The 25189-nt window shown below is 38.5% G+C and overlaps 2 protein-coding genes across 5 annotated transcripts in view; both read right to left on the reverse strand.

The window, feature by feature from the left end:
• The window catches only part of SIPA1L2 (signal induced proliferation associated 1 like 2), a 236811-nt gene that overhangs the window by 71127 nt on the left and 140495 nt on the right, over window positions 1-25189 (reverse strand). For all 4 annotated transcript variants that reach the window (XM_039464242.2, XM_039464243.2, XM_039464241.2 and 1 more), the window contains 4 exons: window positions 23489-23622; window positions 20533-20721; window positions 13064-13238; window positions 8805-8908 (listed from right to left, as the gene is read on the reverse strand). In XM_039464242.2, coding sequence (XP_039320176.1) covers window positions 8805-8908; window positions 13064-13238; window positions 20533-20721; window positions 23489-23622 — 602 coding nt within the window. The remainder of the gene's footprint in view (window positions 1-8804; window positions 8909-13063; window positions 13239-20532; window positions 20722-23488; window positions 23623-25189) is intronic.
• On the reverse strand, window positions 3-8361 carry LOC101044799 (small ribosomal subunit protein uS14-like). The gene has a single exon (XM_074385331.1). The coding sequence runs from the start codon at window positions 340-342 to the stop codon at window positions 172-174; it is 171 nt and encodes a 56-aa protein (XP_074241432.1). The 5' UTR covers window positions 343-8361; the 3' UTR covers window positions 3-171.

Raw genomic sequence — 25189 nt, forward strand, 5'->3', positions numbered from 1 at the left:
GGTCAAGAGAGTAAAGAGTCACAAATAAATTTTTCTTTAAAACAAAATATGTAAATATATACAATTTACTCATCTTTTTTTGTTGTTTTTAAAGATGTTTATTTTATGTACAAAGAACTATCATGGTTTTTCATGGTAGATGTCTTGGATAATCCTTTGAAGGAAGATCATTTAGTCCAACTTAATGAAACTGATATCCTTTGCATACTGATGGAAACACCGGCAGCACATATTGAGGTCATATTTCCAGATCAGACTGTGCCAGTTTGAACAGATTCGACAAGAGTGAGAACCCTGGCCGGATTTTCGCGGGTGGCTCCAGTACAGCTGCTGGTGACCCATCTTGCTCTCAGGAGTGCAACGACATAAAAGGCAACTCACTCATCTTTCAATTTGAAGGAATGGTTTTTAAAAAGCACAGTCATTCCTTGGAAGTTAGTGCTCCTAAATTTGGTGTAGAAAAATCAAAATGGGTTTCATCCAAAAGGCCCATGGGAAAAAAAAGCCTAAATATTTAAGCTTATCTCTTTTATTTTAAAATTCAACTTGTACTCTCTCTCCTTTTCGTCTTTATCCAGTTCCTCTTTCTAAACCCCTAAAATCATAGCACATTAGAGCTCACAATGCTTTAAGAAATTTTGTAGTTTAAGCGCTAGGAGGAAAAATACAAGACTGGGTACAGGTTTGCTGACAGGTCCTACACTACCACCCTGGGGCGCCTCAGCTTGTACCCTGTGATCCCACAGTAACGTGCGTTTCTGCAACAAAAATACAGAACACTGCCATTTTGGTGGGCAGTAATGCAAACCAATTAACCGAACCCTGGCTGTTTAAAATGTAATTCAGAAACACAGAATTCCATTGGATTACTAACCAGAAACCCAATTGTTTGTAATTTTATAAATCACAAATCTGGCAGGGGGAATGAAGTCCAGAGCAGCAACACTTTAACAACACCTTTACTTTTGATGTTCCTTTTGCCAAGAATGCCCCCTGCATTCCAGGTTTCTCCCAGAAAATGCAGTTGTCTCTGTAGGTCTCGCCTCATCTGAAAGAAACTTCCTATTTCCCAGGCCTATTTCTATTACACTGGTTGTTGTACTGTCTTCTAATGGCTGGTTTACTTCTGCAGCAGGTCGTAACCTTCATGAGGGCAGAGAGTTCATACTGACTTTCAGCATCCTGGTTTCTAATGTTGTGCCAAGCGAAGAAGGTACCCAATACACATTTGTTTAACAAATAAACAAATGATCCAAATATACATTTATTGACACATCACATTATAGGTTAAAATTGTGATTAAAATTCTTTCCTATGAACACATGCCATTAGATCCACATAATAGAGACTCTGTAAGCCTATGCAAGTGAAGGCATAGATCTGTGCTCTCAAAGTTTGTGATTTTTAGTTTGGATACATAAAACGATCCTTACACAACTTGGTGACGTCACTGCTGGAATGTGACAATCTCAGATAGTAAAATCTCTTCATATTCGCAATATGAAAGACCACAACCTTACTCTTAAATTTATTTGGCACCTACAGTGCATATTCCACTGTAAAGAGCATGAAGTTCAACTTTTAAAACCTTTTAAACCCAGATACAAAAAGGATTTCGTTGTTAGGTCCCTGACTTGTGATTTAGCATGATAAAAGGCCTGGAAAAGTGGGAATGAAATGAAATGTTCATTCTTTCAGAGTTCTCTACAGGCCAGTTAAATTGTGGAGTCATATGCTAAAAAATTCCTATGTAAATCCCCATGATCAAAGTTATAAACACACAAAAATCGTCTTACTGTCTGAATGAAGTTTTGAAACATACATGAGTACATCATAATACAGACCCAATGAGCCACCTCATTTAAATAAGAAGTTTTTAAAAAGTTTGCTAGATATTTAAAATGTGGCATTTCAAACGCATGTAAATAATCAGTGAAAACTTTGGCAATAACATTCTTCGCTCTTTTATCCCAAAACTGATATATATGATTCTTACGTACTGTAAAAAGACACAGAAAAATCAGGATCAGTTTTTAAAAATATGTCCCTTATTGTGTTCAATGTATTTGTAGAATACAAAACACAGCAGTTCACACTGTACTTTATTAAATACCCTTAACACAGGAATTCTCAGACTGACAAAAGATGGAGCTCACTTTGGTCAAGGCCAAATGGTGAGTTCAGTGCCTTCTACTTCCTGAGTGACTGCTGGTGTGGCTTCATGTTGGCCAGCCCTCTCAACTAAACACAGGGGGCAGGGAGGGCCTCATCAGTCAGTGCTTCATGGCTGCACAGACTGCAACAGCAAATTGGACAGTTATTCCTATCCAATTTCTTTTTTTCCTGAAGAAAGATGTTGGGTCTGATTCTATATATAACATACAGGAATATTTAAAGCACAAATTAAAGGAAACTTTAAGGCTGGTTACCTTGACAACATGCCAAACCACTGTTGTCCCTTTCTAGGCATATTCTTTTGCTTTGTAATATGGGCCAAAAAATGTTTTCAAAAATCTAGTTAATTTAACCATGGTCACATAATGCACTTTGTAGAAAAAAAAAAAAAAAAAAAACATTGTGGGTGGAAAGAAGAAGATTCTTCAAGAAAGGTAAAATCTAAAGCTCTTTGAAGGAGAATAAAATAAGAAAAATGAACGCTATCTATTAACAGGATGCTTGAATTTGGTTCAGAGACTGAAGAAAATCTCTGAACAATTAACAGAAATATTATTCATGTTTTTTTATAAGATTTTGCCAAAATCTTGAAAGTTACTTACTGAAATAAGTAACTTCTTGAACTTCTTAAAGGCAATGTTTTATTATTTGTTTATGCTTTTTTTCTAACTGGTCGATGAAATTCTATACAGAGTATGTAAATGGAGAAGGAAAGGGATGACAAACCACAAATAAATGTAGCCTGGCAAAACCTGACGGTACTATGTGAGGGAATTGTAGAAACGACATCTTCTGGGGCTAACTTCTTTCTAGGTATGTAAAGCTAATGACAGTTTTCAGTGATGTCAACAAGATCAACTTATTAGTGTTTTCAACCGTAACAGTGAGTTAATAAATACTGTATTAGATAGATTTTCATAGTCATTTCTACTAAATTTCTAACACTTGATTCCAGCTGTGAAACAGGAATAAGCTTTTGTTATGACAAAGAAAGTGAAAATGTGAGTCTTCACCCAATTCATGGCAGAAGCATAAAGATGCTACAGAAATAGCATATACAGCCATAGGTTTAGTCTCAGTGCCTTAAACAAACCAGGATTTCACAAGACCAGTTTTAACTTAGTGTAAAAATATAGTTAGATAGAAGGAGTAAGTTTCCATATTCAACAGAACAGTACGGAAACTGTAATTAACAGTAATTTATTGTATTTTCAAAATAGCTGCAAAAAAATTTGAAATGTTCTCAACACAAAGATAAGTGTTTGTGGTAACAGATATCTCAACCTGATGTGACCATTACACATTGTATATGCAGGTATCAAAATATAGCATGTACCCCCAAAATATGTACAACTATTATATATCAGTAAAAAGAAATTTAATGAGAGGCAAAAACTCAAAAAACAAACTGAGAAGAAAAAACCCAGGAAGTGAAAATAAGTATCTGACAGTACCCTTGAATGACAAATGAGATAAAGCTGAATTAGATAGTATCTGCTAGCTTCCATGTACATGGGTTCATTTGTTAAATTATTATTATTTTTTAACCCGGTAAAATGAAACAAAGTGTTCTGCCCCTAATGCTGGGGGAAAGCAGGCTGTACATGAAAGAGAAGAGCCAGGGTATGATTCAGAAGCTCGTAAGAGTCAGAGAAGAGGAAGCTCATCTGAAGCTGGAGAAGGCAAGTCTCCAGAGAAGGTCTTAAGAAAGAAGCAAACCAATATTCTATGAGAAAGCAATTACAGGTTCTCAATTCTCGTCCTGTTCCTAAGAAGGGGGCTGAGAAAGACTCCTCTGATGTGATTGATCCCTTCCTAACTCTCCGACCTCATCACCTGCTCCTCACCATCTAGACAGAGCCTTGTCCCTCCTGCAAGGCAACTTGTTCCTACCCAAGAAACTCTGCGGTTCCTAATCCCTGGAAAGCTCTTTGCCTTCACCCGGAAGGCTGGCTTTTCCTCCTTTAGGGAGATGGCCCTAATTTTGCACTCATATATACAGATGCATGTACATAAACACACATATCCCCTCAGACACTCTATACTTGAGAGTTTGCACCAGTGGTTAGAATTTTGCCTTGATTTTTAAGAGGCGTTTAGAGTTGCCCATGAAAAAAGTTAATGTAGAAAAGCATTATTAGATAATAACTGAGAAGGGGCAACTTATACACCTTACAACAAAAATACAAAAAGAAAGAAAGGTCTTGCCCACCTCCTGCAAAAAAGTGAATGCTAGTGAACTGTTCTTATTTCAGATAGGCAAGAAGAAGATATGACATTTAATTAATGTTTCAAGGATTTGCCACTGATTGACCATTTCATATAATCATGATATTTTACCAATAACGAGTAAATGTACAAATGAGTTAAGAAATGCTGAACACTTTGCAAATGAAGAAACAAAATAATCTAAGAATGCAGATTTTTAGTGACTTTGTAACAAAGTAAAGATGGTAACAGGATTATGAAGTTATAAATATCTCAGATTTCTGACACCAGGCAATACCAACCCTTACTCTAAGCAGCAATCTCTGTAATGTGGTGTAAGTATATGCTCTTACTTAGGGTCTGGGAATACAGCTACTCATGGAAAGCTAAATAAGCATTTTATCCTTCCAAAATATTCTACAGTATTATTCCTAGGTGAACCCAGGAATAGTCAGGACCCAAGTGCTCACAGCACTTAGTGAGGCAGGTGGTTCCAGTATTTACATGAGTCCTTAGCAACACCAACTAGGGATTTAGGGAAGTACACAAACTCTTTAAGGCAGGAGCTTACAATCAGTCCACCTACTATAAAGAAAAGGGGTACAGGCTTAGCCCAAATATAACATCATTGCCTCTTTGGTGTCAAGCCCATTACTAGAATAAGACCAGTATCCTTTAATTAGCATTTCAGAAACCTAGGGGCACGGTTGTACTTAATGATACCTCCGTGAGGCATCAGGTACCCCTTCCCAACAGAGCAGCTAAAATGTTAGACATACATTAAAAAAGAAATAGGTTACTATATGCCAGGCACCAAGGCAACTCTACTTTATATGCCTACTTTGAAGGAAGAATTTCTCTGCCAAAGTAAAGTTTAAAGCTAATTTATGAAGTTCTTCCCACTGATGACATCCCATGATGGTTTAACCATGAGTTGCAGAAGGAAACAGGGCAAACAGAAGGAAAGCACTCAGGGGAAAAGAGCCCTGGGAAAAGCGGATGGACTGCCAGACAGATGCAGACAGACTGGCAGGACTTAACTTCTGAAGAGAAAATACTCCAAAAGTAAGATTTGGTTTCTTAACATTCTCTTGGTCTGGTGAGTTTTTTGATGCAAGAGTCAGAGACATTCCAAAGATTAAGGCTCTTTTGCAACTGTGGTAAACTTTCTGAAGACTTTTAATACATCTTGGAATCAGCATCCAGCTTGATTTATTACAAGAAAGAACACAAAAAATTAAATGTGGACAAGTCTGGACCAGTTAAACGGTCACAAACTGTGGTGTAAGAAGCCAAGGTTACAGGCACAATTCATGTAGAGGCCAGTTAACTTTGCTAAGTCCTGTGGCTTCAAATTGCACTCATGAACCCAGCTGGTTATTTCAGACATTTCTGCTCTTGGTATTGACAAAATTTGTGGACATGGGTGGCGAGGGTGAGAAAAGTGGAGTCAATATAACTCATAACAAATTTAGAAAATCCGTGTCCCAAGATTGCAAGTAACATTAGTTATCCACAAACAGAACATTCTGGTGACAGCTTGTGATTAGCAAAATATTTTATTAAATGTCAAAGTAAGAATAATTTTCTGAAATAATTAATAAATTTAGTCTCTCACTTTCTTAACCATTCAGAGTCTTATCTTAGCTTCTCATAATAGATCTTTAGGACTGAAGACAGGAAAATAAAATGCAAATTAAGTCATCCAAAATACTAGTGGCTCTATAGCTAGTGAATTATAAAACAATAAAAACTAAAAGTTCCATGCTTGGAACTATTTTAAGTGCTTTACATGTATTAATTTACCCAATTCTCTACCACCTAAGAAAGGTTCACTCATTCATTTATTATTCATTCAGCAAATGTTTGTTGACTTCTTACCTTATTAGCTAAGGTTCTAAGGTTCTGGATATTGTTGTAGGCACACAGGGACCTCTCAGTGAACAAAACAGATACAAATTCCTGCTTGCAGGAGTTTGTAACATATAGCCTCAATTTACACAGACTTTTCTTTTACTTCCCAGTTGGGGAAGTTTAACACACACACACAAATCTTCCTCTATCCCCCAGCTGCCATATACATTTTCACTTATTTGCTACCCTGATTTCGTGCATAGAATTTTTTCAAGGTTAGTTTCAGTGAAATAAAGTCAGGTACACAAAACTCTAACACCTACAGATTTTGATTACCCTTCAATGAAAGGGGGTGGGAAAGCCAGTTTTGAGATCTGCTAACAGTAGACTTCAAACCTCTAGAGGTTGGTGCTTGTGAAATGCCAAGGCCAATTCAGCCTGAAGTCCAGCAACTTGAGTAATCAGGGAACTGGAAGGGCTTTGTGGTTTGAATACTCGATGACGAGGGTCAAAAGTCACTGGCTCTATTTCTGCTAAAGTCCTGATAGATTTTCTTGGCGTGAGTAAGCCCTATCAGTTTTCTGAGTAACAACTCCCACAGAGTTTAATTACTGAATGATTCACAAGTATTTGCTGGACAACTGTCCTGGTCTAAATTAAGCCTCTTAAGATCCAGAGAATCTGTTTGGCATTATTGCAAATAAATTTTTGAGACCTAAAATCCCTTAGGTTAAAATACACATAAATACATACATGTGATCTAGCAATTTTATCTATCCTAAAAAATATAAAGATGTGTAATCTAGAGATAAATTTTTTGAAGGTAGTAGGAAGAACTATGATTATCAGAAACACTAGAAAATTCAAAAAGGACAAGGGACTGAGATAAGTATGAGATGGAAAATGGCAAGAAAACCCAGCTAGCAATTACCATGAGAAGAGACTGGGGGTCAGGTGCCTGCTTTCTCATCCTAGCTGGAGGATCTGAGGCTAAGGTGCTTCTTCCAAATAGTGATGGGAGAAGGGGAGGTACGTGATTGGTTTCTTCTTTGGAAAAAAATGCAGAATTAGATTAAATTTATAGACTTTTATGAGTATTTTTTAAATAGGAAAAATTCACTGAGACAATTCAGTTTCATTCATTTGACAAGTACCCACTGAGCAATTCCTATGCAGTCCTTGGTGCTTTAACATATTTGGAGCGAAGGAGTACCAGTTAAGTGACATCCAGAAAACTTTCTAAGTGTGAAAACAAACTTTAACTCCAGATTTAGCCTAAATACAATCAAATCCCTAAAATTAAATTATGTCAATGAATTAGTTGTAAGATCCCAGTAATGCACAAATCTTTCTGTAAACAACTCTTCAAAAACTCAAGCAGTCAATATTCTTTAAAAGGTCTTCAGCTTAACATGGGCAGAGCCCACGAGATTTTAAACAAGATGTGAAACTGAGCCTTATTTATCCCATAAATTCCCTCTATCCCAAACATAGGTCCTTTTTTAACCCAAATAATCCTCCAACTCCTCCTAAGCTCAGAGTAGACAAAGCATTTCAAATATTTCTAGCACAAAATAAAAAATGGCCATAATTTCTAGTAGTCTTGGCAAAAAAACTTACTCTACCCATTTTACAGTTATACTAACAACTAAATTATTTTACAATCATTTATGCATCATTCAAGTTTTCAAAGGTTCTTAATTCTTACTGAGTGGCTGTATTCAAAGCATGATGCACGCTGATTTTTTCCCCTTTAAAAGGGTCGATAAAGTTTGGCCATTAAGTCCAATTAAAACAACAAAAATGGAATGGAGAGGAACAGCTGAAAACAGCACCAGTAACAACTGCAAATAGTATTCTCTATAAATAAGCCATTCACCCACATGCAAAAACCAAAGTCAGGTCAACACAGTTGGCCTTTTCGTAATTAACATAGTTGAGACAAGTTTCTCTTAAGAAAAGATTTTGTCTAGCAAGCAATAAATCTGAGTGAGGAAGAGTTTCTAAGTTTTTTTTTTTTAATTTCATTTTATGTGTTCGGGTACATGTGAAGAACATGCAAGATTGCTGCAAAGGTACACACATGGCAGTGTGATTTGCTGCCTTCCTCCCCTTCACCTATATCTGACATTTCTCCCCATGCTATCTCTTCCCACCTCCCCACCCCCCGCCCCTCCCCCATTTCCCCCCAACAGACCCCAGTGTGTAGTGCTCCCCTCCCTGTGTCCATGTGTTCTCATTGTTCAGCACCCGCCTATGAGTGGGAATATGCAGTGTCTGATTTTCTGCTCTTGTGTCAGTTTGCTGAGAATGATGGTTTCCAGGTTCATCCATGTCCCTACAGAGGACACGAACTCATAAGTTGATGGCTGCATAATATAAAAGTGCAATAATACTCCCTTTAAAGCCCAAATACTTCCAAATGATCAAAGAGTCAAAGATGATTAATGCTATTCAAGAAAAACCCTCACTGATTCTTTGCAAGTTCTAAATGCATCAATATCATCAGTGGGCTCACCTCAGATTTCATACTCAGGATAAAAAGCTCCAGGCTGGGGAAGACATACCTGCTGTCTGTTGTTGGGCATGTAGGGAAGCAGGGTCGACACATGGAACATGAGTTCGTAGTCTTTGTATGTGGTATAGAGAGAGTGAGTGCCCGTGGAATCAGCTGAAAACAAAGATGAATCGAAGAAGCAAAGTAAGCCGCTACAAAATTAGTGCTTTAATATTTAAAAGGTGATTGTTGTCCAAAAAACCCACAAAAAACATCAAGCTATACCCAACCAGAATCTGGACACCGTCCACCCAGCTCTCACCAAGCACTGTTTCTACTACCTCCCGCTCCAGGGCTGTGGACTGAGGGGCTCCTCTTCTTCCCGACCACTTTCTACTGCACCTTCCGTTTCCTCTCTTTCCTTCTCTGTGCCTACTCTCAGTATGGATTTAGGTGACCCGCTGAAAGTGAAGTGCTTTTGCCACTAAGTATACAGGTGAGCAGTGGAGGACAGAAGCTGGTGTAGGTCTCTGGGTGCAATTATCTGAAGGCCGTGACAAATTGGTGGCTAGTCTGGCCGCATCTGCACACGTGCGTGTGTGTTTACAGTTAATTCTTAGTTATTCTTGGGCACTTGATCTTCCAGAATCCAGAAAGATGAAACAAGGTGTGTGTGTGTGTGTGTGTGTGTGTGTGTGTGTGTGAGTGTGTTTACAGTTAACTCTTAAGTCATTCTTGGGCACTTGATCTTCCAGAACCCAGAAAAATAAACAAGATTGACTGAATATAGAAATGAAAACAAAAAATGTTATTCTGAAGATATCTTTCCCTGAATGATGTAATTAATTTTTTTCTCCTTTCAAGAAGAAGTATAGTGATACGTTACATGACTTAAGAATAGGGAGAATGAATGTGATCACTTACAGTATATTACGCAGTGACACATATGTTCAAAAAGCTGACATTTCAACCCCTATTAATCATAAAACTATTCATCTTTGGGAAGGCAGAATGATTCTTCATGAATTCAAACTCCATCTGTATTATAAATAAGAGTATCTCAGACAGAGTTTCACATATTAAAACTAACTTGGTGGCTAAAATATTTAAGTACTTTTGGAGTAAACTTCTGAATAACTTTTTACATATGGATAATGAAAACAAAACTATATACAGAAAGGAAAATGTAAATGGAATTCAATTTCTTTGTCAATTCTGGATCTATATATAGGCTTATTTTTCTACTTTTTAAACAGTAAGAAACGGTGTTGTTAACATCATTTATCCCACCATATTTGTTGGAGAAACCTCTAAATAGTCATCGTAAATTAATCTTTTTTATCTAAAAATTTAAGTTTTTACTTTAAAAACATGAAAACATTCAACCTTCATGGACTTATTATTATTTTTTTTTCTGAACCCTGTCATATGTCTTTCTCTCCAATACTTCTATCCAATTCAGAAACAGACCTGAAAACTGTCTAGAAAAAAAATCCTTTAGAGTTCTTAGGTGCTCTGAAAAGACATTTATAAAAGGCATTTTCATGAATAAGATGAATACTTAGTGTTTACATATAGTCACCAACAAATTAATTTACAGATGGACAGAGCGAATATTTATCTAAAAAGTTATATATGTCAGTCCCAAAATAAAAATAAAAAAACTTCCTTTTAACCATTCACTAAATACACATTTGTTATTATTGTCAAAGGAATTCTTAGAAAGTAACATTCCATTTTAATTCTCTTGGCTCGGAACCTTGACAGTGAACACAGCTTTCTCTGGATGTGAGAAAGCACCCTCCCAGGGCAGGACGGATGTTCCTTCAATGAACAATGGACTCACTGATGACAAAACCGAAGAATGGATGATGAAAAGGCCTGGTGTGCTCAATGACACCCGACACAACACTGCTATCAGGGTGGTTCAAATTCAGAAAGAGAAATGCTGACTGACATTATGTTTCAGATTTAGGAAACTGCAACGAAGGAGGGAAGATGCATCGGGCGGTGGGGGCGGCGGGGGGGCTATGTTTTAAAATGTGACAATAATTTGTCTATCTCAAGCCATATAAAAGAGGAATTTCTAAAGGTAATGGAGAATGTAAACTAACAAGGCTAGTTATTCTGGGGTATGCTATAAATATTTCTATTCAAAAAGGGATATAGACTATCAATTTTATCCTTCTCTGCACCTAGTTCAACAAAGGCTTTTTGTGGCTGAAATTCTGTACTCTGCTTCAGTTAACAGAGCATCTTAAAGGCTCAAATCACCTATGTTACTACTCCATTTCATTTTGTGTTCAAGTGAGAAACAACCCATTTTAATGCTGAAAGGGGCATCCAGATACTCTAGCCCAACATCCTGAACTTTCCTCAGGATGAGGAATCTGAGGCCCAGATTTGACCTAAGTCTCTGATGGGCAGACAGAGTTATAACTAGAACTCAATTCCCCCAAATTCTAGAAGGAAGATTTTTATTTGTCAGTTCCTTGAGAGACATAATTTTTATCTGAACATTCTCCCATATCTAATTCTCACATATCTCCTCTCTACTAAAAGAATGTCAGACTTTTTTGCATCTCACAAAATGCCTAGCTCCTAAAAATAACATACAGATTTATTATCAAAGTCAGCCTATCAAAATCTAGTTATGTTCTCATCACCTTGAGCTAAGGCGGGTAATACTGCATCTACAATGTATCAAGGATATTGCCTCTGTCATAAAAATGCAAAGCCAATGTCAATTCTATATGTAGGAAAACACTTGGATTGTCTATTGTTTGTAGTTTTACAGACAACACAGATCAGAACTTCTTCAAGTGTTTTCTCAATCCAATTCACTGAAGAGAGTGAATTACAACACACGTAGTAATAAGAGTTCCCATCAGCAGTGGTTTTCCTGGAAGGACATCCTTAAGGGAAGAATATCAGCATCTCTAGTGGGTAAATGGTTGTTTACAGGAAAGAGGAGTTTGAAAAGAAATAAAGAAGGAAAATTGGAAAATGTCATGTTGGTCTTTCTTAAAATATACGGATATTTATATTTTGGGTACCATGAATTATTTCTGAGACATGAGCATTATACATTTAACATAATAGTCAAACTCCATCCCTGGCATGTGTAGAGGACACCTGGGGGACCCATGTGTGAGTTTACACAATCGCAAGGCCTTGCGAACTACCTTGCAACTGCTACTTTCAAAAACAGGTCAAAAAACAGAACTGACTACAGACGGCACCCTCATCCAGATGGAGTATCAGTGACAGTCCCACATTGAGTAGACTTGGGGAAAGGGCTTGGTGACTAAGGGAGGAGAATAGAAGGCAGGAAGACATGGCATCAGGCCACCTCGGTTCCAATCTCAGCTTAGCCACACCTGACACTCCCAACACAGAAAACTTCCCCTTCACCACTTCTACTTGGAGTTGGGACTAGATGCTTGTTCGGATCCTCCAAGTTTAGACTATCTGTTCCTCTCTTTTTATTAACAGAGGAAACACAATTTTTGATAATAAGCAGAATTTTCCATACATGCAAAATTACTCTGCCTGGTATTTTAGATACTCATAGCAACTAAATAACAGCACAGAGATAAAATATACAGAACTTACAGACATGGTGAGAAATAAGATTACGTGTAGCTATCAGACAAATTCATGTATCCTAGGAGGGCATAAAGCCCATGTTTTGGATGGGCCAGTCAATCTGCCACTGTACAGCCAGTATGTGCTCCGCTCAAGGGGATCTAACTAAAATCCTTGAAAAATAAGATGCAGCAGTTTTGTTTTGTTTTTTAGTTTTAGAACTAGGAGGTACATGTGAAGGTCTGCTATAAGGGTGCGTTGTGTGAAGATGCATTAGCTTTTGAATCACTGCTCCAACCCCCTGGTTAACATCATGAATCTGGAAATGAACAAAATAAGCCCAATAACACAGCATGAATGGATGTGTTAATATTTTGTCTCTTAGAAATAAATGCATTGCTTGTCCTTGGTATAATGAAACAAGGGTATAATAGAAGAGGTTAGGGTAAAAGAAAGAAGAAAATATTAAAAAATTCTTCATGAAACACTGGGGAATCTTTCTGCTGGTGTTACAAAAGAAAAAGAATTGACCCTTTGAGCTTATGCTGTGAAGCACATACCTCTTGAGAAATGTGTTTCCTTTGTTCATCTGAGGAAATCTAAACTCTATTCCAAATAAGCTTCCTAGGCTGCTTCTGGGGTCGGGGACAGGAGGGCATGTGATCACTTACTTAGATTTATGCAGCACGCCTACCTTAGGAGAATTAAAACTGTGCACACACACACAAACATTAAACTTACTCTTATTGTCTAGCTGAGCTCGATATTTACTAAATCCTTTCAGTCGGACTCTCTGGCCCAGCAGATCAAGGAATTCTTCAAAAGCTGGTCCCGCTGTCTCATTGTTATACATCTCTTCCTCTGTGCTCTGGCCTGCTTTGCAATAAAGGATCCCGATCTTGTGCTGAAAGCTCAGCTGAAATGGGGGAGAAATATAATTACTTGGCAAAGCATATCAGACAAGCTAACTTCCAATAAAATTAAAACTACAGAAGTTGAGAACTGTTCTAGGAAAGCATGCCAGAACGATTCCCACAAGCGAATAAGCAAAAGAGCAGGCAACTGCCACCGTGCGAGATGCTGCAAATAATAACCCAGAAACCCCAGAACACAGCTGGAGACATGTCAGAAACCCTACAACATAATGGCCATGGCCATGTGGGATTTGCCAGGTTTCCAAAAAGGACAGGAAGTCAAGGTTCAAGTATCCACTTAAAAATAGAACTGTGAAAATACTTAATCTGATATACTTCATATAGTAATTAGGATTATCTTCTAAGTTGGAAAGAAAAAAAGGCTACAAACTTTTAAAAGTTTCCCTCTTTAGTAACACCTTTTTTCTTTATTTGAATTTTATATATTTCTTGTAAATATGTTAAGACTGTAATGAAAAAACAAATCAAATTAAGGTCCAGTAAGGGTAGAATTCCAATGGAAATTATGATATATGTACATAAACATTAAAATGTTTTGTTGCCACAAAAAAGTAACTCCGGCTGTAAATTTATATTCATTTCTTACATTTTCACTATTTTGAAAACATCTGCTAAATATACAGTGTACTACAAAAAATTCTAATAGCAACTGAGGAACTCTTGCTATAATCCTGTCTTAGGTCAATGCCACGTTCATGCTGGAAGCCATGGGATTTCCTCCCAAGGCCAGTAAGAAACTGGATGCATTTTATAGTAGTTCCCAAAGAGGAACTACTTCTCACTCACACAATCAGAGCTCTTAATCTTACTACCAGCAATCTGAGACTCAAAGGCTGACAGATTATCAGACATCGCCAATTCCCTAAAGACATCAATCCATAACACTGTTCACTTTTATTATCAAGCTGTAAAACAGAGCCTTTAATCAAAATTCATAGCTGACTATCTTAGTAAAATAAGGCAAAATGATACTCATTTCCCTGGAGCAGCAAAGTGATGACAGCAGCCTCATCCATATTATTACCTAATGACAACATACTATGTAAGAAAGGCACATGACATCTGCCTGGGTGATCTCAGCAGACATCAGGAAACATTTACTGCATGCTGGTTAAACTTAGAGTTGAGCAGGTAGAGTCAACTACCCATATATTCTGAATGTATTCCAATCTTGACTAAGCGCTAAGAGAGACTACAAAAGGAAATATCACCTGTTTACAATCTGACTGAATCAGCTACCTATACTGATGGATGCTACAGCATTGCAGTTCATGGGCCTTGGGACCCTGTCAAAGCCAGGAGATCCCCAACTGCATAGTGAGGAAAATGATCTGTACCTTCAGGGTGGGGATATGAGATGGTGTTCATACACTACTCAATACCTAACATTACAAATTTTCTGAACTACTACTGTAGTAGGGTCAAGAAGAAAACTTTCTATTTACTCAGAGATTAAGGAATCAACGTTTCTTATCAACACAATTATTTAAATCAATGAGATAACACATTTAGTAAGAATAGATGATCATCTTCAAAATAATATTAAGTACAATAAAAATACCTAATCTCATTTTATTATAAACATTATTTGCTCCTAAGTGACTCAGAAAACATTTCGGGATCTTAAAGTGCATTAGAGAAACTACTATGATTACTAATTATTACATAGATGTTGGTGACATCTGTAATTGTTGGAATCTGTATTAATACTAAGATGTGGCCTGAAAATGACCACTGCTTCCCATCATGGACACGATGTCAGTTGACTTCTCTTTCGCTGTGAGAAGAGGATTTCAGCTCTCCAGTTATTTGGCCCTGGCTATAATGAGAGTCCACCACTAATACCGCAGAATACTAGAGCTGCTATCTAACTTCAATGCCTACGCACCTCAGTGCCCACTGCTTCTTCTGCACCCAGTAGAATTGCTGCACCATGATCCTCATCCTTGGAGGTCACTCTGCTCTGGTGGCTGCTGTCCCTGTTTGCGCATTCTCTGCTCCTTCTTACCTGAGACCATTGCCAGTGCCATGTGCCACGTCATCTGAAGGCCACCTTTGTCTCCAGTGCCTCAGGACAAGACAGCTTGCCTCAGTATGCCCTGGCATCTCCAGGAGGAAACCCCTTCCTCTTCTCCTGTCCAGCTCTTTAACGAGGAGTTCTGTTTGGGAGCCCAGGGTGTGCACTGTATGTCAAGAAGAGCCGTCACTGGACTGGCACACTTACTCTCTGACTTGGAGAGTCCTGTGGGCTTGCTATTTCTTGAGAACTCTCATTCAGGCAAAGACCAAACAACTGGAGAACTGAAACCTCATAAAACCTCATTGCTGACTGTTGTGCCGTCAACTTCACACCCTTCTCTTCCCAGCCATTGGACACATCAGCCTGTATCTAGATCTTAACCATGAACAGGATTTGCATTTCCATCCAAGAAGCTCTTGGGCCCATGGGAATCAGTGGATGTGGCTAAAACAGATTTCAAGGACCTCAGGTGTCTTAGGATAGTTGCCATACCCTGGCTCCAAAGAAAACACCTTGTCACACACGTGACATGGCATGGGTTTACCACTCACAGATATTTGCCAGTCATGCCTACTTTTGGTCAGTTTGCCAAGGGAAACTTATACAACAGAAATACCTCCAGTGACTTAAAGAATTGTGGCTTGTTTACAACAAGGACTGATTCCAGTAAAACAGTAACAGAATAAAATGTTCAGTAAAGAGAAGAGACCTCTCTCACCAGTCTTTTTCAGAAACCTGGAAAACAATCAAAATGTGGTATCAACTACTAAATACTCCCAGGGTATATCAGAAAGCAGCAACATACTTCTTCAGCTCCACCATAATATAAACAAGAGACTCCCAATTCCATACACTAAAATTCCTCATTCTCTCAGAACAAGGCTTCATTAAACCTCAAGCTATGCCTAATACTTAGTCTATTGTACCAACCTTTATTTAACTGGTCTGATAAGAGCTATGCCAGTCCCACACTCCAGGGATAGAACTAGGCTTGCACTTGGACGTAAGTACTGCTGCAAACTAAAAATATTCACTTGTCAAAATTCCCTATGGCTTCAGGGCTGACAGCTGGACATACACACTGCCCAGAGAGCAGAGGATCCAAACCATGTCCCATTTTCTGAGACAGGATAAAAACTGGCAGCTCTATTTCCAAAGTCAGAAGCTTTGTCATTATTGACAAGAAAATTTACATTCAAATGAAGGTCAGAAAAAACAAAGCCTCAGAATTGCTTTGAACATATATTTAAGTGTGCAATAAATCCCTTCCACTCCATTCTCCTGACTCAGTCTACTTGTTCTAGACATGTAGTCTCATTTATTTAGACCTGCTTGACTTCAGTTAAAGCAAATCTGATATTGAGTAAACATACATATGTGGGATGAGTGGACAAGACGGGAATGGGGTAGTTGACCTTAACAACCAATTAAAAATTCTATTAAGGATTTCATAATATCCTTTTATTCATTTTATTCATTTTATTTCATAATATCCAGTGAGCTGTCATAATTCATCAAAATAACACTTTGTTTACAGTCAACCTATATAATTTTGAGTTTACCTATTAAATACATTGGGATAGTCTTTTTAAAAAGGAAAAATGGAATTTTAGAAGTGGAGAGGTGAAATTATGTAGATAAAGTAGCAAAACCATCAAGGTCTTGTTTAATAATTACTTTCCTGAAAATTCTCCAGTGTTCAAGTCTTCCTACTTAAAACATCTAACCAAACTGAAAGAACAGAAGGAATGATCTAAACACCCACAGAATCTCCTACTTCTGAAACCTGTCTTATACAGAGCACATATACTCAGTGGCTATATGACAAACCAGATGGACTGCAAACTACGAAAGAGTAGAAACTAACAATATGTAATTAGGAGATACATATATATATATAAAATTTTGTGTGTATATATATATATAATTTTGTATATATATATATATATAAGGATACATATATATATTAGGAGAATATATATGTAGTTTGGTTTTTTTTTTGTTTTGAGATGGAATCTCGCTCTGTTGCCCTGCCTGGAGTGCAGTGGCACAATCTCGGCTCACTGCAACCACCACCTCCCAGTTCAAGCAATTCTCCTGCCTCAGCCTCCCCAGTAGCTGAGATTACAGGCACCCGTCAGCACATCTGGCTAATTTTTGTATTCTTAGTAGAGACAGGGTTTCATCATGTTGGTCATGCTGGTCTCGAACTCCTGACGTCACATGATCTACCCACCTTAGCCTCCCAAAGTACAGGATTACAGGCATCAGCTACCAAGCCCGGCCCATATGAGGTTATACTTTAAATATATTTTGAAGATTAAGAAACCCTTAGAACAATAACAAAATTGGCCCATCCCTTCCTGGGAAGATTTACTCTTCAGAAAATGAATTTAAAAAACAGCACTGCTTGTCTCCATTACCCTAACAGGCTACTAGCGATTTGTACGGATTCTTTACAGAAACTGGGATGTTAAGTAAAAAAAACTGTTCAATCTCTTATAGAAATGAACAGAAACAGTGTTATTTTCCTCATGTATAATGGAAATCTGATACCATTCAGAGTTTTAGGGAGTTAAAATGCCATACTGTGCTTAAGTCTGAACAGCATTAAGAATGTATACCAAAGTCAAACAAACATAAAATCTATAGAAAAGCCCATGAACTACTACTAGAAATATGAAATGCAGTGGTTTGTATCAAAGCAGAACCCCATTTTCAAAATCCATTCATTGACATCAGACTGTAAATAGGTGTTCAGTAAAAATGCTTAAAATGCCTGGTTTTTAGAATCGCGTGGCATAGCTTTGAGACCTGACTACACACACATTCCAAAGGAGCTTGTACTTGATTCAGAAGGCAACAGGAGGACATTGAAAATTTTCCATTAAAATGTGGCATGATGAGAGGTGTATTTTGGGAAGATTATTCTGGTAGAAGAAAGGTAGCCCACATTCACTGATGCCTAAAACAGGCTGGTAAGGATAGAAACTGATGGTTACATCAATCAACTTGTAGCAGCCATGATGTCTTTTTTCACTGCTCGGCAAAAGAAGCCCTAGATGGTAGCAGGGGCAGAGCCCTGAGAGTTTCTGGGGAACATGGACCATCTATAAAACTTTCTAAAGCAGCCTCAGGGGACCAAATGAATGCCTCACCCACCAGGCACCTGCTCTGTAGTACAATTGTGTGTGTGTGTGTGTGTGTATATATATATATATATATATATATATATATATTTTTTTTTTTTTTTTTTTTTTGAGACGGAGTTTTGCTCTTGTTACCCAGGCTGGAGTGCAATGGCACGATCTCAGCTCACCGCAACCTCCGCCTCCTGGGTTCAGGCAATTCTCCTGCCTCAGCCTCCTGAGTAGCTGGGATTACAGGCACGTGCCACAGTGCCCAGCTAATTTTTTGTATTTTTAGTAGAGACGGGGTTTCACCATGTTGACCAGGATGGTCTTGATCTCTCGACCTCGTGATCCACCCGCCTCGGCCTCCCAAAGTGCTGGGATTACAAGCTTGAGCCACCGCGCCCGGCCACAATGATATATTTTAAAGGGAGAACCAATATATCCTACAAAGGTATAAAGAACTACCTACCACATAGGTGGCAAGTTCTTTTCACCAGCTCTCTTACAACATGAAAATAAATGCTGTTCTTCACATCAGGCCTGCCCGAACTCCCAGCACTTTCAACCAACCCCGCTATATCCTCTCTAACCCGCCATAATATGTTTTCATCAACTCTTTCACGAAAATTTCATATATTCCACATACTTTACCAGTCATAATCACGGTAAACCTATTCTGTGTATTATGCAACTTTAGAAGTCACCTGCTCAAGATTAGAGTTTGGTTTGTTAATATGTCAGTTTTCATTCCTGAGACAGAGCTCAAGATTATTCATTCTGAGTGTTAGAATATCTGCTTCTTTTTTGCTATTAATGCAGTGTTAACGTTTCATCACTTTTAGAATTCTAGCCATCTGAGGTGTCAAATAGTTGACTTTAACTATTGACTTTATTCAAATGTTCAAATATTGACTTTAACAATACCAGACAGTATTATCTGGTCAACCAAGAAATACCTCATATTCCCTCTAAAACATATAGAAGAATGTTATTTGGGGAAACTCTGAAATTATGCATTGTCACTGTCTTCTTTAAATCAAGGATTTAAAAACAAATCCACTCATTTAAAATACATTGCATGCACTTGAGCATATACTGCTCAGTTTCCTCTATGAGTATTGTGCACATGAAACTTAAATACCTTTTTCCATATTCCGAAGTAACACCTCAATTCTGTCCATCACTAATTCTCTCCTGGACAATGTCAATAATCACATAATTAACTTCCACTTAGCCATCCGTGTCTATCTTCATCAGCCTGTACAACTCCGTTTTATCAGAATAATCTTCCTAAAATACAGTTCTGATCACGTCACATCCTAACAGAAAACCTTTGATGGCTCCCCACTGCCTGAATCAAGTGTGAGCTCCTTAGGCTAGCATTCTAGGTCTCATTCGTTCTAGGTTCAACTTACTTCTCCCACCCCACCCCACCTCACCACCCCTCTTTTCTTCGTAAAGAAACTAGTCATAGTTCCTAAAACAGCACTCCTCATGTCTCTCTCTTAGGATTCTATCCAAGTCCAAAGGCCCAGTTAAAATGCCACCTCTTCGGGAGATTTGCCCAGTCAGATGTTATTTCTTGTTTCCTAAAGTACTCACTGCATTTACACCTCTCCAAGATCTTTTAGCATCTTCTGCAATGCAGAGGCCTTTCTGCTCTTAATCTTACTGTCCCCATAGGCCAAGGACTAGGTCTCAGTCAGCTTCGATCTTTCTAATCCTTGCTGTTCACACCCATCTGTCAGCATGATGCCTTCCACGTAGTAGACAAGATTAAATGCTGGTTCAGGGAAAGGGCCAACATGAGATTTTTAAACCTTGGAAAAAACCACTACTGCCTTCTATTAATCATGCAATCAGATGCACTCTTGTAAGCTGGGATACATCAAAATTTTGGTAATAACAAAAAGTCACTACTCAGCAGGAGGTGTGTTATATACTATAATAGCATCATGTTTCCAAACTAGTATAAAAATATATTTGGGAAAAACTAAAGAGAAAATGTTCTGAGGCATTTAAAATAAATGATCTTACAAGAAAGACGGATGGGAAAACTCCAAAACTTTTAGAAACAGACACAAATTCACACACAAACATACAATCTCACATTATACACACCCCTTGTTCATCAAGCTTAAGCAGCTGCTCTGAGACCTTGGGTGAGTTGGAAGCCTGTCGCAGGCACTGAATGCTCAGCTCTGGAATGACGTATTCCAAAACTTCTTTGAGAGGTAGTCCTCGTGCGGTACCATGCCTGGCAGTAGAGGGTACAGCATCTTCTAAAATTGCTCCTCTCAGAGTTGTAAGCTGCAGGGACAAAACATAAGACTTCATTTAATGCTGATTCTTGATTACCCAGTTAGAGCCTAATCATTTGGCTGCCTTAAGAAAGGAAAAAGAGAAGCAAGACTCTTTCTGAGTGTGGCAAAAGGGGCTAAAGCGCTGCATTTGAAGAAGCATTCAGAGTCTTTTTTTTTTTTTTTTTTTTTTTTTGAGATAGAGTCTCGCTCTGTTGCTCAGGCTAGAGTGCAGTGGTGTGATCTTACCTCACTGCAACCTCCACCTCCTGGGTTCAAGCAGTTCTCCGGCCTCAGCCTCCCGAGTAGCTGAGACTACAGGTGTGCACCACCACGACTGGCTAATTTTTGTATTTTTAGTAGAGATGGGGTTTCACCATCATGGCCAGGTTGGTCTTGAACTCCTGACCTTGTGATCCACCTGCCTCAGCCTCAAAGTGCTGGGATTACAGGCGTGAGCCATGCCTGGCCAACACTCAGAGTCTTTAAAAAAAAAAATAACAGTATACAACGATCAGGAACAAGCCAGGTGAAGTGGAAATGAGCAGATGTATGCCTAAGAATGAGGAGAAGCAAGGCAGAGCAATGCTATGAAAATTAGGACATTCCTACAACTCTTAACCCACATGAGAGGAAACTAGATATGATGATCCTGGACCTGGCCATGATCACTCTTCTTCCATCCTCCCTTTCTCCTATCTCTCCATCTTCTTTTCTTCCACTCCCTTTCTTATCTTCAATTTTCCAGAGTGACCATTCCTGAGGCTGAACAGGAGAACGAGAGCCTGTGGCATCCACGGGCAGAGTAATTCAGGGCTGAGAAGATAACCACTAAATTTTGTCTCATGATTTTTTTAGGTATCCTCAAATTCACCACTGAAACATGCAATCTGTATTTGCAGCATGTGCCTAAGATCAATATGATGAGAGAGAAAACCCTAGAACCATAAATGAAGAGATCTGGTTCTGATTCAATCTCCTTCTGACTCACTCTGTTGCCCAGAGCGAGTAAGAGAGTCCTTAGACTACTAACAACAGGAGCTGGGTTGATGGCAGTCATAAGGATACCTAACATTTGCATAATGTTCCATAACACTGGCCAACACACGAACTGCAATGAGGACAATGTTCTCTATCTGTGCTAATATGGGAGCCCCTAGCCACATTAGCTACCGAACACTTAAAATCACTAATGTCATGAAGGAAAAGGATTTCTAACCTTGTTCAGTTACTTTAAATTCGACATTTAAATTAAATTAAGCATTTAAATTTAATTTACATTGCCACCTGTGGCTAGTGGCTACTGAACTGAACAGCACAGCTCTATAACTTAAAATGTCACTTTAAGAGAGAGACTTTACCTCACACATACCTAGAATAGAGCCTAGGTCACTGGGACACCTAGGTACTAGGTAAGATGAACAGGGGTACACATGTTCATGCAGCTGGAAACTAGAAAAGGGCTCTGTGTTTTCTTTGATCTGGAAGCAGTTAACCAAAATACATGTTTTGGAGTATCTGCTAAATATACATCCCTCTAATTAAAACGTACTAAAAGGATAAAAGCAAAAGTGCTGGACAGATCTAATTCTTTTCATTTTTAAGAGACAGTGTCTTGTTATAATGCCCAGGTTGGAGTGCAGGGCCTATTCACAGGTGTGACAATAGTGCACCACAGCCTCAACTCCAGAGGCTCAAGCCATCCTTCCACCCCAGCCTCCTGAATAGCTGCGACTACAGGCATGTGCCACCATGCCCAGCTTCAGAATTAATTCTTTATATAACTCAATATCTCTACCTATTTAGCTACACATGCTGTGTCATTTGTACAACAATCCACTTTCTACTAAAAGCAAGACAGGCAAGAAGCTAACCTGGGTCCTCAGTGTAACAAAGTATGGGTAGTAATGACTGTCCTGGTAGGTTCTGGACTTGCATGGGACCTGTAGACCTTTTTTTTTTGGTCAATTTCTCCCATTTGGAACAGGAACATTTACCCATCCCTGAAGTCCCATTGCGTCTTGGAAGTAACTAACTTGTTTTGGATTTTACCGGCTCATCAGCAAAGGGACTTGGCTTGTCTCAGATGAGACTTTGTTCTGTGGACTTTTGAGTTAATGCTGGAATGAGTTAAGACTAGGGGACTGTTGAGAAGGGATAACTGTATTTTGCAATGGGAGAACGATGTGAGCTTTTGGGAGGGACCAGCGGTGAAATAATATGGGTTAGATTTGTGTCCCTGCCCAAATCTCATGTCAAATTAGAGAAGGGGCCTGGTGGGAGGTGACTGCACCATGGAGGTGAATTTCCCCTTTGCTGTTCTCATGACAGTGAGGTCTCACAGGTTTGATAGTTTAAACGTGTGGCACTTCCCCCTTTGCTCTCTCTCTCTGTCCTGCTCCATCATGGTGAGAAGTGCCTGCTTCCCCTTCACCTTCCGTCATGATTGTACGTTTCCTGAGGCCTCCCATTCATGTTTCTTGTTAAGCCGGCAGAACTATGAGTCAATTAAACATTTTCCTCATAAATTACCCAGTCTCAGTAGTTCTTTATAGTAGTGTGACAATAAACTAATACAGCCACTTAATATCCATGACGTGTTTCCAAATTTTTCATTTGGAATAAAATGCTGCAATGCCCTTTTTAATTACCTTAAATGTTGCAATCATTAACATTAAAAAAATAAACTCAGTACCCTATCTAAAACACACTCAAGCAGTAACATCAAAGGAAGTTTTAGACTTTAGCCCAATAACAATGGTAAGGAATTCCATTACCTCACTTGTCCTGAAAGCCACCCTGTAGTTGAACTGGGATCCTTCTTTCTCCTTGGCATCTTCCACCTTCTCTCTCCGGATGCTAACTGCCACTGGACCAAGGTTTTCATCTATTCCAAAGTAGTTTTGGTGCTCTATAATGAAAGAGAGAGGGTGGCATCAAAAGAAAGAGAAAGGAACAAAAAGTGGAATGGATATCTCTTATTTTGTGTAACAAATCTTTGAGGAAATACCACACGGCTCATACACAATTTCTCTGTATTTGTTTGATCAAATCTTCCGGTTTCCAGTTTGGATGCACTTCTACATCTCATTTTCAATTACTTCCTCTTCTCATTATGCTTTTCATTAGTTCCTGAACAGCAAAAGTCTCCCCATCCCAAAGTTGTTATTTTGTGATTATGTAAATAGCATCATTAGAAAGAGGTACTGTCATTCTTAGAAACTGTCAGAAGAGGAACATGGCTACTTGAAGAATTGATACTGAAAACTGTTTCCCTCCATCTGGGAAAGTCATCATTGACTCAATGAGGGCGCCAGAAGTGACCTAAGTAGCCATTCAGGCCAGCCAGATTAATCTTGGCGATCAGTAGTGTAGCAAAGATCACCTTTTCATTACGATGTCACTAAAACAGCATAATGTTTCTAAAGTTTATAATGTTCATAAAGTCTAAAGCAGAATTTAGGAACATAAAATACATAAAAGGTCAGCGAGTTGCTAAAGTCAAATTCTATCTATAAATCCTGTAACTTGGTTTACAATGCCATCAGCTAATCATTTCTTTCCCATAAAATCACCGGTCTTTGAGGGATCTAAAAATCATACCATTTACACGGAAAGGGTGGAACCTGAGGCCATACTGTTCATCTAACACAGGGATTCCTCCAGGACATCTTTCCTAAGAGACAGTCATTCTTCTCTTACGCATATGTACAATCGCTACATGTGGGCATTGTTTCAGGCATGGGGAGAACATTCCAGAAAATAGTCGCTACTTATGAAGCAACTACTCTATTCTGAAACCTTTAAATAACACGAAGCTTACTGCTCTGTAAGCAGTTCCCTCTAGACTGCTGGTTTCTTGTCAGTGAGCTCTGTTAAAAGCAGCCAAAAACACCTCATTGCAACTTTCAAAACTTTTAAAACGTTTCCTCTGAAATGACCCGAACTTAACACAACATTCAAGATACGGTCCAACCCACACAAAATAGAGGGAGCAATTACCCAAATGCTTGTGAATGCAGCTTAAAATTTTATCTATTTTTAGCAGCTCCATCCTCCCAATAATTTATGTAGCAGGTGGTAAAGGCAAACCTCCAGGTGTTACTCATTTATTTCTTAATGAACTGCTGCCAGGTCAGTTCTGCAAGGTGTATCCTCATAAAATCATTTTTTTTTTACCCTGACTTGAGGTTTTTTTTTTTTTTTTAGCTAAAAAGAAACAATACAGTGAACATTTACAAGGTTGAAGAAAACCTATAGGTATTCCAAAGGCTTTTGGTTATGCCAATGCTTGCCACAATGATTTTTGAAGGAATAAGAAATGTTGCTGAGAAAGCAGAAAACAGAATGAGATCAGCAAAGGAAAACAGCACCTGAATCACTCAGAATACACACTATCCAAAGCCACTAATGAATACTGGCTAGATCTTGAAAAGGCAGATCATTTACCTATTTGCTGTTTGCAACCAAACGGGATT

Source organism: Saimiri boliviensis, chromosome 14 (assembly GCF_048565385.1).
Source record: "Saimiri boliviensis isolate mSaiBol1 chromosome 14, mSaiBol1.pri, whole genome shotgun sequence".
Classification (NCBI taxonomy): domain Eukaryota; kingdom Metazoa; phylum Chordata; class Mammalia; order Primates; family Cebidae; genus Saimiri; species Saimiri boliviensis.

Bases quoted from the DNA above. Each gene is read 5' to 3' on its own strand.
- LOC101044799 (XM_074385331.1), bottom strand. From the start codon at position 342: ATGGGTCACCAGCAGCTGTACTGGAGCCACCCGCGAAAATCCGGCCAG.